The sequence below is a fragment of the Pleurodeles waltl genome, chromosome 4_2, assembly GCF_031143425.1.
Source record: "Pleurodeles waltl isolate 20211129_DDA chromosome 4_2, aPleWal1.hap1.20221129, whole genome shotgun sequence".
Lineage (NCBI taxonomy): Eukaryota > Metazoa > Chordata > Amphibia > Caudata > Salamandridae > Pleurodeles > Pleurodeles waltl.
The window spans coordinates 373,245,653-373,258,243 of NC_090443.1; the positions used below are offsets into that span (position 1 = coordinate 373,245,653).

Here is a 12,591-nt window from a genome sequence, read left to right on the forward strand (position 1 = left end):
ACCAGTAGCATTATTATACCATTATTTAAGAAGGGCGACCTTAATTGCCCTGCTAACTATTGACAGATCGCCCTCCTAGACGTAGTAGGAAAAATCTTTGCAAAATGTGTGCTCTCGAGACTCACTGAATGGGCAGAGGAGAATAATATCACCTTGGAGCAAGCGGAGTTCAGGGGCAACCATGGTACAAAAGACAATATTGTTGTGTTACAAGTCATTTTTGAAAAGCATGTGAAATTAAGAGGCGGAGCGGCTTACGCCACCTTTATCGATTTCTCAACGGCATCCGAAAAAGCAGATAGATCACTCTTATGGGGAAAACTGGCCACTCTGGGTATTCCTCCCACCCTCCTTGAGTTGCTGATTGCTCTTCACTCTTCCACATGGTGCAGAATCCTCTTGGGGGGGGGGGGGGAGACAGTGGTTTATCACCCGAGATGCCTACTCCGAATGGATTAAAGCAGGGATGCCTCCTAGCCCCCTTACTCTTTTCCTTATATGTCTCAGACTCCTTTTTATCTCAAAGCCAGGGTTTTCCCTCCAAATAGGCGGACGCCCGCTTGTTGTTTACTATACGCGGATGATATTATTATTTTTGATCTAAACCCTAAAGGCCTACAGAATCGTCTTCAATCTCTGTCACAGTTTTCTGAGTCCCACTTTTTAAATATTAATGTTTTGAAGAGCAAGATTTTGCACCTCCATGGTAATGAAAAAGTAAAATGTTCTAATTTCCATTGGGTATTAGGTAACCAAAAACAGGAAATTGTAAATTCTTACACCTTTTTAGGGAAGATTGTATGTGGGAATCTTAGTGATGTAGCCCACATTACCTCTAACAAATCTAAAACTGATGCTCAAGCAAGAGGTTTGGGGGCATTATATTTGGCTTTGGAAAGAAGGCATTTTGCCCATCTCTTAGCTGTTCATCTAAATGGAGGTTCCTGAATCTCCAGGAGGTTAAGATCATCAGAAAGCTTTTATCTGTAAATACAGCTGTGTCGGTGGATGCCCTAAGGCTGGAATTGGGCTTAAGAAGTGTGTTTGCCCAGGGACTAGCCGGGTCGTCCGTTGGGCTGTTTCCCCTCATGAAGGCTGAGGATAACACTCTAAGGGCTTTACTGCAAAAATACATTGTTGCGGAAAATAATGCCTTCAGGCATACCTTCTCCAAAAACCTTACATATGCCCTAGAAATGCTTGAGGAAGACTTCAATCAGGTCTTGGCTATCCCTTCCCCACATTTAAAAAGTGGCTTAAAGCGGGCAATATTGTGTTTAAGTTACCGATTGGACTTGGAGAGCTGTGCAAAAAGTAGAATGTTCTAGATTTTCTCAAAATCATTAGTAGCAAAAAAAGCACAACCTTATGTAATGTGGAACTTACCGCATGGGGTGAGGCGTTTTTGTTTGCTGCTGCATATGGGGCTGTTACCTTTAAATATATTGTTGCCAAAATGGTATGGTTCAAATAAAGGGTGCAACTTCTGCTCCGCCGAAACTCAAGACTTAAATCATGTCCTATTTGTTGGTCCTTCCCTCACCCCCCATAGGTGTAAATGGCTAAGACCCATCTGTCTTCAGCTCTCTCTGTTGTCAGCACCGGAGTTTCTCCAAGCCTTGTACAACCCTCCAAATGAATTGTTCTGTCATAGAGTTTTAAACTCTTTTAAATGTTTTTTTACATATGTTTTAAGATGCATAATGGTTCTTTTCGGGTGGACAAAGAAAGACATGGGAGCAAGGTGGTGGGATGAATGGCCCAAAGTAGCCTCAATTGTGGGAGATTAATTGAACAAACTGTTTTATTATTATTACTGATTTTATCATATTATTATTATATTTGTATACTTTGGCCAGTTCTTTATTGATATATGTATTTTGATAGTTTCGTTCATGTTTGTATATATATATATGTATGTTTTATTTTCTTATTATGTGTATCTCGTTTAGAGTTCCAAACATAAAATAAATAAATAAATTGATTGAAATTGAATTGAGAGGGAATGTACAGAGTGGAGGCTGGTAATGACGAATGCTGTTGAGCATACCGGTGTAGCATCTTTGGTAAAGGTAGTCTTATAACGGAACAGAAGTAGTGCAGTTTGGCAGTGAGTACTGGCCTCATTAAATCCTTACCTCTAGACCAGCCTACATTGGGAGTTCACGTCCCAGTATCCTTTAGGAGTATCCCTTGGGCAATTCTTGGGATGTGCACACTTGTTTGGGAACGCAGGGTTTGACTCTAATATGTGGAGCATACTCACCTTCCACTATAGTAATACAAGTTCCAGCACCCCATGTATTAAACCAAATAACAACCCTGGTATGCGCTGTCTCCTATGGGAACATACTGAGTGCAGCTTTGGACTGATGGCCGGCTCCAGGCATTGGTATCGAGAAATTGAAACAGGTCGAAGTAGTCGCATGAGTATTTAAGGCCGACTTGGTAACAGCGCTCATACTGTTCAGTAAAGACGGGGAGTATGAAGTTTTCCAGGTCGATGCACCTTTTGGAGTTGTGAGTAAAATGAGGCTCCGTTTGGAATACAATGTGTTTGAGAGTGCGAAATGCAGGGGGCCGTTACAGAGGTTACAGAATATTTTGGGCATCATGTATGAATGTGATTGAAGCGTCAATGTGTCTTTTTTTGTTAGACGCTGCATTGCTGTAAATGCCCAGAGAAGGGACGAGTCCCAGTCTCGATTATCTCTATTTGATAGATTTGATTGCCTGTGGTGTGACATGGGCACTCTGCATTGAACAGTATGCATCTGGAGTTGAACTACATAGGGGCACCATGAGCAATGGGTTTACTGACACAAATACGTAAGGGCCATTGCAGCTCACCTATACCATAGGCGGCCAGGGAAAACACCTTTTATGCAGCCATCTTAGCAATTTACTGGAATGTGATTTTAAGCAGCATATAGCCAAAACCATTCAACCATATATAGTGGAGGTGTATGAGGCAACTATCGTAATCAACAAAGCATTCAAAAATAGTAGTGTATGCAAAATTTGATTTGACATCCCACTATTTTCTTCTGTGTTTGGCATGTCTTGTTGTTCTGTCTTGTGTCTTTTATGTACAGTATGTGACTATAAAGGCCATCGTCCCTCTCCTTGACCAGGAAGCTGACAGCCCCCGAAGTTAAGGTAAGGTTGACTTTCATGTGAAACCTTTTGAATAAGCAAAGGAACAAACTTTTAAAGGATCCTATGACTAGAGATTTGTTGAAATACTGGTACTCTAACCAAAGTTGAGTACTAGTTGGTAGTATAATAGTAAGCATGTAAAGGGGTTATTGTGAATGTGGTGGGTCACATGTCACAAGAGGTGTGATGTTAAGTGACCATGCTAACTCAGGCAAAAGGGCCACAGTGATACCCAGGCATCAGAAGCTGTTGCGCCGAACAGGGATGTTGTCCTGCCAATCACAGCAGACCCTTACAGGGTGCAATGGGACTAGCACGGACTTGCTGGGGTTAAGCGTCAGGCCCGAGGCCTCAGAGAAGAGCTTCAGCAGTTGCAGACACAGGGGCCCACCACTGGCTGGGTTGGACAGACATAGGATTACATCATTGTCATACAAGATGATGCAGTCCTCATATACAGTGGGCCAAGCCCGTCCGCTGATTAGTGGGTCCTCCCTTATGATTTTCACCAGTGGTTCAATCGCTAGGGCAAAAAGAAGCGGGATAGTGTGCATTCCTGGAACCTACACTTTAAGAAAGTTGTCATTTTCCTGCCAGAGCCAAAATGTGCCTTCCTTCCAGTGTTCACAGTCACGTAGAAGCTAAATGGCTCCTTGAATAAGTATGAAATGGCTCCCAGAGCTGAGACCAATGGAGAAGGGATGGCCATTTGGGCTGTGCCAAGGAACTTAATTAACTTCAGTGGATGTCTACTGTATCTCTAGCAGATGTAGCTCACACCTTGACCTGCCCTTTCTATCATCCAGCCAGGCACCATTCCCAGTGGGAGAGGAGCTGCTCTCTAGAACTGTTTTTTAGTGACCACAACAGAGGATTTTCCCATTATCATAGCGACACCTCTCGGTGAACAAGGAGCTCCGCACAGGGGAAGAAAGGTTCTGCCGTGTTGGGTATAGGTAGAGAGGGGCACTGTGTGATAGTTGGTAGTAAGACACACAGGAAACGCTGCAAAAGTGGGTAAGGCCATCCCTGGGAACTTTCAACTCATTGGTTAGGGAGTGGCCAGGAGTTTCCCACCCACCGGCAAGCACTGGGATAAATATGGCTCCCTCTGTACCCTCTTCCGAACACTGCTGGATCTTTGGAAGACAGAAGAAGGACTGCCCCTTAGGTTGTGTCCTGCGAGGAGAACCTTAAGTGCTGGATCTGTCCCACTTGTACCTGGAGGCAAGAAGTAGACTCCAGGGGCCAGTTCGCTGGCCTCTTGTTAAGCTTCAGTGACACCAAAGCTTCAAGAAGCCCCCCTTTTCTGAAGAGCCCAGTTGACCACTTCTAATTGGACCTTCCCTGGATCCTGATGGTGGCTTCTCCTGGAGTGAGTCTTGACCCCTAAGTGCTGTCCCTAAGGTCCTGGGACCTTTAGATTTTGTGTTGTAGTGTATTCTTCCTGCCCAAACTGCAAAAGATGGGAGTTGAAAACTATTTGCCAGTTTTGTCTCTGAACAACCAGCTTGGGAGACCAGGACCACCGTCAATTCACCAGTCGGATTCAACTTTCTGATTTGCTCCGCTGAGGGAAATATGACTTCCTTCTAAGTCTGAATCTGAAGGGCTTCATCAAGAGCAATGCTGAGACCTTCCTTGGCATGGATGCTAGGCTTTGCCCAGTTAGAGCTTTCCTGCCTTTTTTAATAACTACACCAGTACCTCGCTCTTCAACAACCTGCCGTCATTGAATCCTGACTCGGATCCAGTTTGCCACGCTCCCTACTCTCAACACCTTTTATTCAGAAACATTTCTAAGTCCAAAGGTGACTGACAGGATCTACCTGGGTCTCGTATTTGACCTTTGCTCCAACGCGGTTTTGCCTCATAGCTTACTCTTCTCCTGGTCTAGTGCGACCAGTTTCCCACAGCTGGTGCTTTGTGTTTTTTGCACACAAATGTAAATCAAACTTCAAAAATTCATACATCTGGTTCCCATTATTGGATTTTTCTAATTTCCTTAAGTCAAAGTTTTCTATTTTTATGTATTGTAGTGGAATTTTTATTGTGTTTTGTTTTTTGACTTTTTAGCATTTTTGGTACTTCTAAATGCTTTACAAATTTTCTTAAGATAATCCTGTTTGCTATGTTCCATAGCTACCAGGGGTTAATTCCAGGAGTAAATTACTGAAACCTATTGTTAGCCTTAACTAATCCACTTTCTCACATTTAATTAAAACATTCCAACTCTGAAGTATTGCTCCGTTCCAATACAGAGGCAGAATTCAGTGGCGAGATTTGTGAAACTATACATACTATAGTTCTGATGAACCAATGTAGTGTGTCATTTTGAAGAGCAGTATGCTTTAGAAAGGACTACTTGTAGAGCTAAGGGACTATACTTTAGATCTCATTTGTTTGTATAAAGTGTGGGTACTAGATTGTATAGCAGTAAATTAAAGTAGTTTGCTGTGGAATAATCACCAGTTTAAAACGGTGGACATTTATACTTGCAAAACTCAGACAAGTAGCAAGTTGAAATTTAGATATGTATAGTAATTGCTTGCCACTGTGCCACAGACAGTTCCATTGTGTACAGTAATATCTGCTAATTACTGGGACCTGGGGATTTTGGTCTGGAAAGCACCACAATCTGCATGGTATTCCCAAAAACCCAGAATAGGTGCTATTTACTGAACCAAAAAATGCCTACACTTTGGGGTCTCACGTCAACAACAGAACTGTATAAAAAACTTTCAAATCTGAACAGTCATTAATGTGGTATAATAAAGTTGGTTGTGACCATCACTCACTTTCTGACACCATAATCATCTTGCTTAAATTCAAAAGTGACCATATAATTGGCTTCAGAGAAATTGCTGAAACACATTTCTCTTCCATTTTCAGATCTTGAGAACCATGCCGACCTTCAGCAAGCTGACAATTGCCATTTCAGTAACAAGCTTCGTGGTGTTTCAGCTTCTGTTCCATGTCGTCAGCACTTGGATTTCATCTCGCTTAACGTCTGGGTTTAAGAGGCTGGACTCAAAGCAAAAAATTGAATGGAATTCACGGTAAATTGTTACTAGGTGGTGAAGCAGGAATGCATTACTCTTACCAGAGGTGCATTTTTACATTGTATTGCTAGATAATGTAGGTTAGTTTTGTTTACAGTACAACCCAACACAAAAGAACACATTTTTATCCAGGCGTGAGTAAGTCATACATGAGCAGCATTTGAGTCATACGAGAAAGTTGATTCTAAGTTTGAATGCTGTACGATATTCATGTGTAGCTTACACATTAAAAAGACATATTAATTGCAAGTATATAAACAAAAAATAAGAGGGCACAGGAAGAGAGATCGGTCTGCAATCTTCCAAGCTGCAGCATTCTTCACAGGAATCTTGCTGATAGCACTTGAAAGGCAGGCTGGTGTGGAAAATTGTTGGGCCTTGATTGAGTGCTATCCAGAAATGTTGGACCAGAGGAATCAACTATGGGCCCTACTTACTTCACAGAGCAGCCCATTAATCCAGTCATTTGTGTCTCAAAGTTACCATTTATGGAAGGCGTGTTGCATGTTGGGTATTGAGGAATGCTGGTCATAAGGATGGTAGAGTTGTATGGGTTTGGTGGACTTGTGAGCTGCTTAATCTGGGGAGGATTGTGTCTCCTCCTTCTCCGCCATGTGCTTCCTTACCCTGTTATATGAATGCATCAGCTTTGGGCCTCTGGCCTTACCTATGCTCTCTGGAGAATGGACACCATGTTGATTGAAGGCCAATGTGACATTGATGAGGATGGAATGTGACATCAGTAAGGAAGCTACTTGAGGCTGAGGAGCCACCCCATCACCAGGAGAACCAAGGGATCAGTGCTGTTGTGCTCATTTAGGCCATTTTGGTAACAGATCACCAGAGTTTGAAAAGGCCTTGGATTCAACTGCCACCATATTTCTTTCTGGAGAAAATATGGTTGCCCTCATGACAGTGTCCCAGCTAGACACTGCCAACCAGAAAGCATGAAGTGAAAAGAAGTCAGTCGAGAAGGTTGAGATAAAGGCTTCAAATATCTTAGAGGCAAATTTGTGTGGCAGCATGCCTTGGAAAACGAGAGTACAAAAACAATAATGGGGAGGTAGGCAGAGTGGACTTCTTTACCACAAGTTTTAGTCCAGAAGCAAACAGTAGAGATGGATCACCATGTGTGATTAGGCATACATTGCCAAAGTGTCTAAAGTATAACCTTGAGATAACTAAGATGCATCAGACTACACATCAAAATAGATAGGCGAATGAGAGGGCAGTGAGTTTAGAATAGCAGACTTCTAGCACAGACTACCAACTAAACATCAGATTTGAAAAAGCTGGGCAAAAAGAGAAATTAATATGCAAGGGAGGGAAGGGATATCCAACACGGTTACTCTCTATCTAACAGTGATGGTCACTCAACAGACCATGAGCATCACATCCAAGGATGGAGGTGCCTATAGACTTCTCTGCCTGAAAGCTAATATCATGTCCTTAATCTATGAGAGACCTAAGTGTAGCTCCATTGATTGCAATATTACAGTCAAATTATGGGTTTTCTTTCCATACCCGATCGTATATGTGTGTGTGTATATATATATATGTGTATATATATATATATAATAATAATCTGGAAGGTAGGCTAAAGCAGAAGAACACATCACAGAAAGAAAACCAGTAAATAGAAAAAAAGAAATAAAAAGGAGGGGAAACAAGAAAAAAGGAAGAGATACCTTAGGATCTTTATGAGAGAAATTTGTCCACACTCTTGAACAGGTTCTGCCAGTGTGACCTCATTCTCACATTTTCCACTAGTACCAGCACAAAAAGCATAACCTTGTTAGTGAATGTGGGTGTTGCGCCTATTACTGGGTTGCTACCTCAAACTAGAGACCCAGTATAAGGAGGCAACACAAGCCAACTGTTTGAAATTTAGGGACAGTGGTTTCATGGGCAAGCATGAAGGACAGTTTCTCATTGATATGTTGTAAGTAATTGCGGATTGCAAGTCCTTAAATCAGAGTAGATTAGCTCCAGCACCTCTAATGCACAATTTCTTTCCAACTTCTGACTTTACTGTTTCGGCAGATATTGTACACTCATAACTTGAAATACCATAAAGTTCATGTGGTTTAAGCTTTTGCTTTTTTTTCAGCACTGTTTCCACGTTCCATGCATTGGTGGTTGGATGCTTCTGTTTATATATTTTATGGTTTGATGATGCTGTGAACGCTGACCCGGTATGGTAAGACATGCTATTTCAATTTATATTTTTAGATCTTGTCTTCTTTCAATGTTCTCCTCTTTGGCTGGTATTCCTTTGATATGGAATCATCATATTGTTTGATGGACTTGGCTTTTGTAATCGCTTGCTTTTTGAATTCACTATGATCTTTTATATGCCCCTCATGCCACCAATGCTAATTGTGGTTTGGAATTAAATATCACAGCTGTACAATGAAATATAATTTTTGACCCACAGATGATCAATGCTGTCTCCATGTACAGATAGTCTTATTATATATCACTATAGTAGTCTTATTAATGAGGAATTGCTTATTTTCCTGGTGCTTGTGTGCTGTTGTCTGTTAATCACCAAAACCAATCCATCGGTTATAGATTTCATAGATCTTGGCAATAGATTTTGGCCGTAAGATAACCGATCTGGTTGCACAATCTTGAAACCAACAACCTACTGCCCGCCAATTTCCCACTGTTTCTCCCAGGCATTAACGTTCAGCGCTTCATGGTGTTAAGTCTAATCACTGCAAGCCCTTGGAAGTAACCATCTTGAATAAAAATTACCTCTGAATCCTGCCTCTTCTTTAGTTCATTTTCTGGCTGGGGGGACCCTTACTATGATGCAGTACCATTACCCAAGAATCCCCTATTGGTGACCTTTTCCCCTTGCTGCGAGATTTTAATTTGTGTTACCAGGGTTTCTCTCCAGTTGAAGCTGCCACCATAAGGGGTATTCCTAAGCTCTATAAAAACTCTGCTTATTGTTTACAAAACAAGCCGTTCAGCCCATTCCACTGCTATATTTATTACCCTTTTCCACTGAGAAAGCTTGTAACCCTCTACTGAGAGTGCCTTTCTCAGAATATTATCATTCCTCCAAGATTATCCGCATGACGGGATCTGGCCCCACAGCACTCCGTACAGTGTTTGACCTGACAGACATAGGGTGGTCATCCCCCAACAATTTGCCTGCCTCCCTCCATTTTGTCTGACCCTGTTTTTGCTGGTTGTGGGACTCTGCACACTTTGCTACTGCTGGCCAGTGCTAAAGTGCATTTGCCCTCTCCCCTAAACATGGTAACATTGGTTCCTACCAAATTGGCATATTTAATTTACCTGTAAGTCCCTAGTGAAGTGCACTACCTGTGCCCAGGGCCTGTACATTAAATGATACTAGTGGGCCTGCAGCACTGATTGTGCCACCCACATAAGGAGCCTGTTAACCATGTCTCAGGCCTGCCGTTGCAAAGCCTCTGTGTGCAGTTTCACTGCCTCTTCGACTTGGTATTTAAAACTTCTTGCCAAGCCTTAAACTCCCCTTTTTCCACATATATGTCACCCCTAAGGTAGGCCCTAGGTAACCCATAAGGCAGGGTACTATGTAAGTAAAAGGCAGGACATGTACGTATGTGTTTTACATGTCCTGGTAGTGAAAAACTCACCAAATCATTTTCCACTACTGTGAGTCCTGTCCCTCTGATAGACTAGCATTAGACCTGCCCTCATATACATTTAAGTGATAGATTCTGATCTGGAAGGAGTCACCCTGTCATGTTTAGTGTTGCCAGAATGGTAATAGAAAATCCTGCTTACTGGTGAAGTTGAATTTAATATTACTATTTTAGAAATACCACTTTTAGAAAGTGTTCATTTCTCTGTGCTTACTATCATATGTGCCTAACATCCCTGTCTTCAATCCACTTCTGGTCTGTGCCGGTTGGCAGCTCCCCATGTGCATTCCACCCAGACAACCATAAACAAGAACACTCAGTCACATCTGGATTCATCTGCATACTGAATGGACCTCCCTAGGCAAGAAGGGTGGAGGGGCTCCCTCTTACACTTCAAAGGTTAGTGGCCTGCCCTCACACAAAGGATTAATAACTCCCCACAGGGATTCTAGTAGGCAGTACTGGGCTGAAAGGGGAACATATGCACTTCAAAACCACTCTTTGAAGTTTCCCTCACTTCAAAGGCATTTTTGATAATATAAACTGGGTCTCTGACCCCACCAAATCAGACACTTCTGGACCTACACCTGGACACTGTCAGAGAGACTGCCTGGCTGCCCAAAGGACTCATCTGGACTCCTTTCCTGTATGTTGCTCTGCTGCCTGGTGCTCCTGACTCTTTTGGAAGGACTCTGCCTTCCTCCAAAACTGCTCTCCACAGGCTTGGATTGAGCTTGACTCCTGTTTCAGAAGTCTCATGGCCAACAAAGACCTCACTCCTTCAGGAAATCCTTGTGTGTCGGAAAATTGACGCAATGTCTGGAGAAATGGACCCAGCACCTACATCACAGGTGGAAAATCGCTGCACCGCCAAGCAGAACAAAGCAACACTGGACTCGCAACTGGAAATCTGGTGCAGCACCTGCCTCACTGCTGAAAAATCACTGCAATGCCTACCGGATTGGCACAGCCACTGCTCCTTTCTACCAGTGTGTCAAGGATTTTCTACTAATCGTCCCTGGGAATCAAATATCACCGCATTGCAGTGAGGAACCAAGGCTGCGCTCACGAAAATCGACGTATCACCTTGCAGCATGGAAAGAAACAATGTATCGTCTGTGCCATGCCAGAAAATCTGATGCAGCGCCTTATTTTTCAATGCGTTTCCTCTACTGTGCAAGTGCGTTGTTATTTTTTTATGCAACCCAGGTACTGTGTGTTACAAGGATATAACCATTGATTCTTGAGGAATGAGACTCATTTAAACCTTTAAAAAGTGATAACTCGATTTGTGCATATTTGATTTGTGTCATCTTGATCTTATTTTATTCAGATACGTATTATCTATTTTTCTAAGCCTTTGTGGTGTATTTTTGTGATGTTTTCCCTGTGTTACTGTATAAGTTATTGCACAAATACTTTACACATTGCTGCCTGCTCTGTGCTAAGCTACCAGAGGATGAGCACAGGATAATCTGGGTTGTGTTGAGACTTAACCTGACTAGGATTGTGTTCCCTACATGGACACAGTGCATACCTCTGCCAACTAGAGATCCAATTTCTAACATTACAGCATCAACGAAAGGCACATCAATTGAGACTAGATGCAACAGATCACCAGGGTTCCGGCCAGGCTTCCTGGAATCAGTCAAATTTTTTACACCTTCAGACTTTTCAGATGCCTTTGAGTGGCTGGAAATTAACAAACTGGTGCAGTTAAAAAAAAAAGAAAGAATTGTATTTACAAACAACTGACCCAATCCTCAGTGTAGCATCCATCTTTCTGTGCCTCAGTAAGTGTAAATGTCCCAGCTTAAACAAAACCAATGAAACAAAAAATGGCATATCAGTATCCTTAAACATAAAGTGGAGTAGTTGATGATGCCTGGCCATGGATAATCAATATGAGGGTCTTAATAGAGAGATTATTCTATAATAAAATATTAAAATTGGAGCCGGCCATTGGAAAAGAAAACCCACAACTTTGGAAACCCTTCCACACATTTTATAATTGTTTTATCAAAAATATTTACAAACTCTGATTTGTCTGAGCTGTTTTTTTATTTTAAATGTTTTATTGACATTTCACCTCAGATTACAATTCAACTTTAATAATGACATGCTTGTTTTTGAATAAATATGAAGCAGTTCATATTTTTCTGCACAAGGTTGTGCACTTTGCCCTTTAATATTCAGAGATATTTTGCAAAGAAAAATTAAACTACCCCCATACCTTTCAGTACATCCTTGTATTTACGGCTAGGCCAGCTGACTCTATACACTGCCTTTATCATAGTCATGTTAGATGATTGGTCGTGAGACTGTGATTAAGTGTATTTCTTTTAGGTTCAGTCAAATTAATGTAATAATATTGAGCTTGGAGGGCTTGAGACCTCTCTACGTTCTTTCTTTATATAGTTTAAAACTGGCAGCCAAATCGATATGTTTGTGTATATGTATTATCTGTATAGTGCACACCGAGCCAAAAGGAAGCAGATTGCTGTACAAGGACAAGTGCAATACCAGCATTGAGTGATTGGAGAGGCAATTTGGGAGCAGATGTGTACTGTTGCTGTATCATTAGTGTTCTTTAAAGAGTTGTGTTTTTAACTCTTACCTAAATAGGAGCAAGGTTGAGGTGCACCTGATATTATGTTGTTCCATATACTAGGTGCATGGACCTGATGCCTTGTTTTTTCTTTTTTACTCACCTCTGCCTCTAG

General features: G+C 41.9%; 1 protein-coding gene across 4 annotated transcripts in view; it reads left to right on the forward strand.

Moving 5' to 3' along the window:
* Positions 1-12,591, forward strand: part of TLCD4 (TLC domain containing 4) — a 285,860-nt gene that overhangs the window by 120,317 nt on the left and 152,952 nt on the right. For 3 of the 4 annotated variants that reach the window (XM_069231485.1, XM_069231482.1, XM_069231483.1), the window contains exons 2-3: positions 6,052-6,218; positions 8,332-8,421. In XM_069231485.1, the coding sequence (XP_069087586.1) occupies positions 6,064-6,218; positions 8,332-8,421 (245 nt within the window). In that variant the 5' untranslated portion in view covers positions 6,052-6,063. Of the gene's footprint in view, positions 1-3,095; positions 3,160-6,051; positions 6,219-8,331; positions 8,422-12,591 lie in introns of all 4 variants that reach the window. The other variant, XM_069231484.1, reaches the window with a different exon arrangement.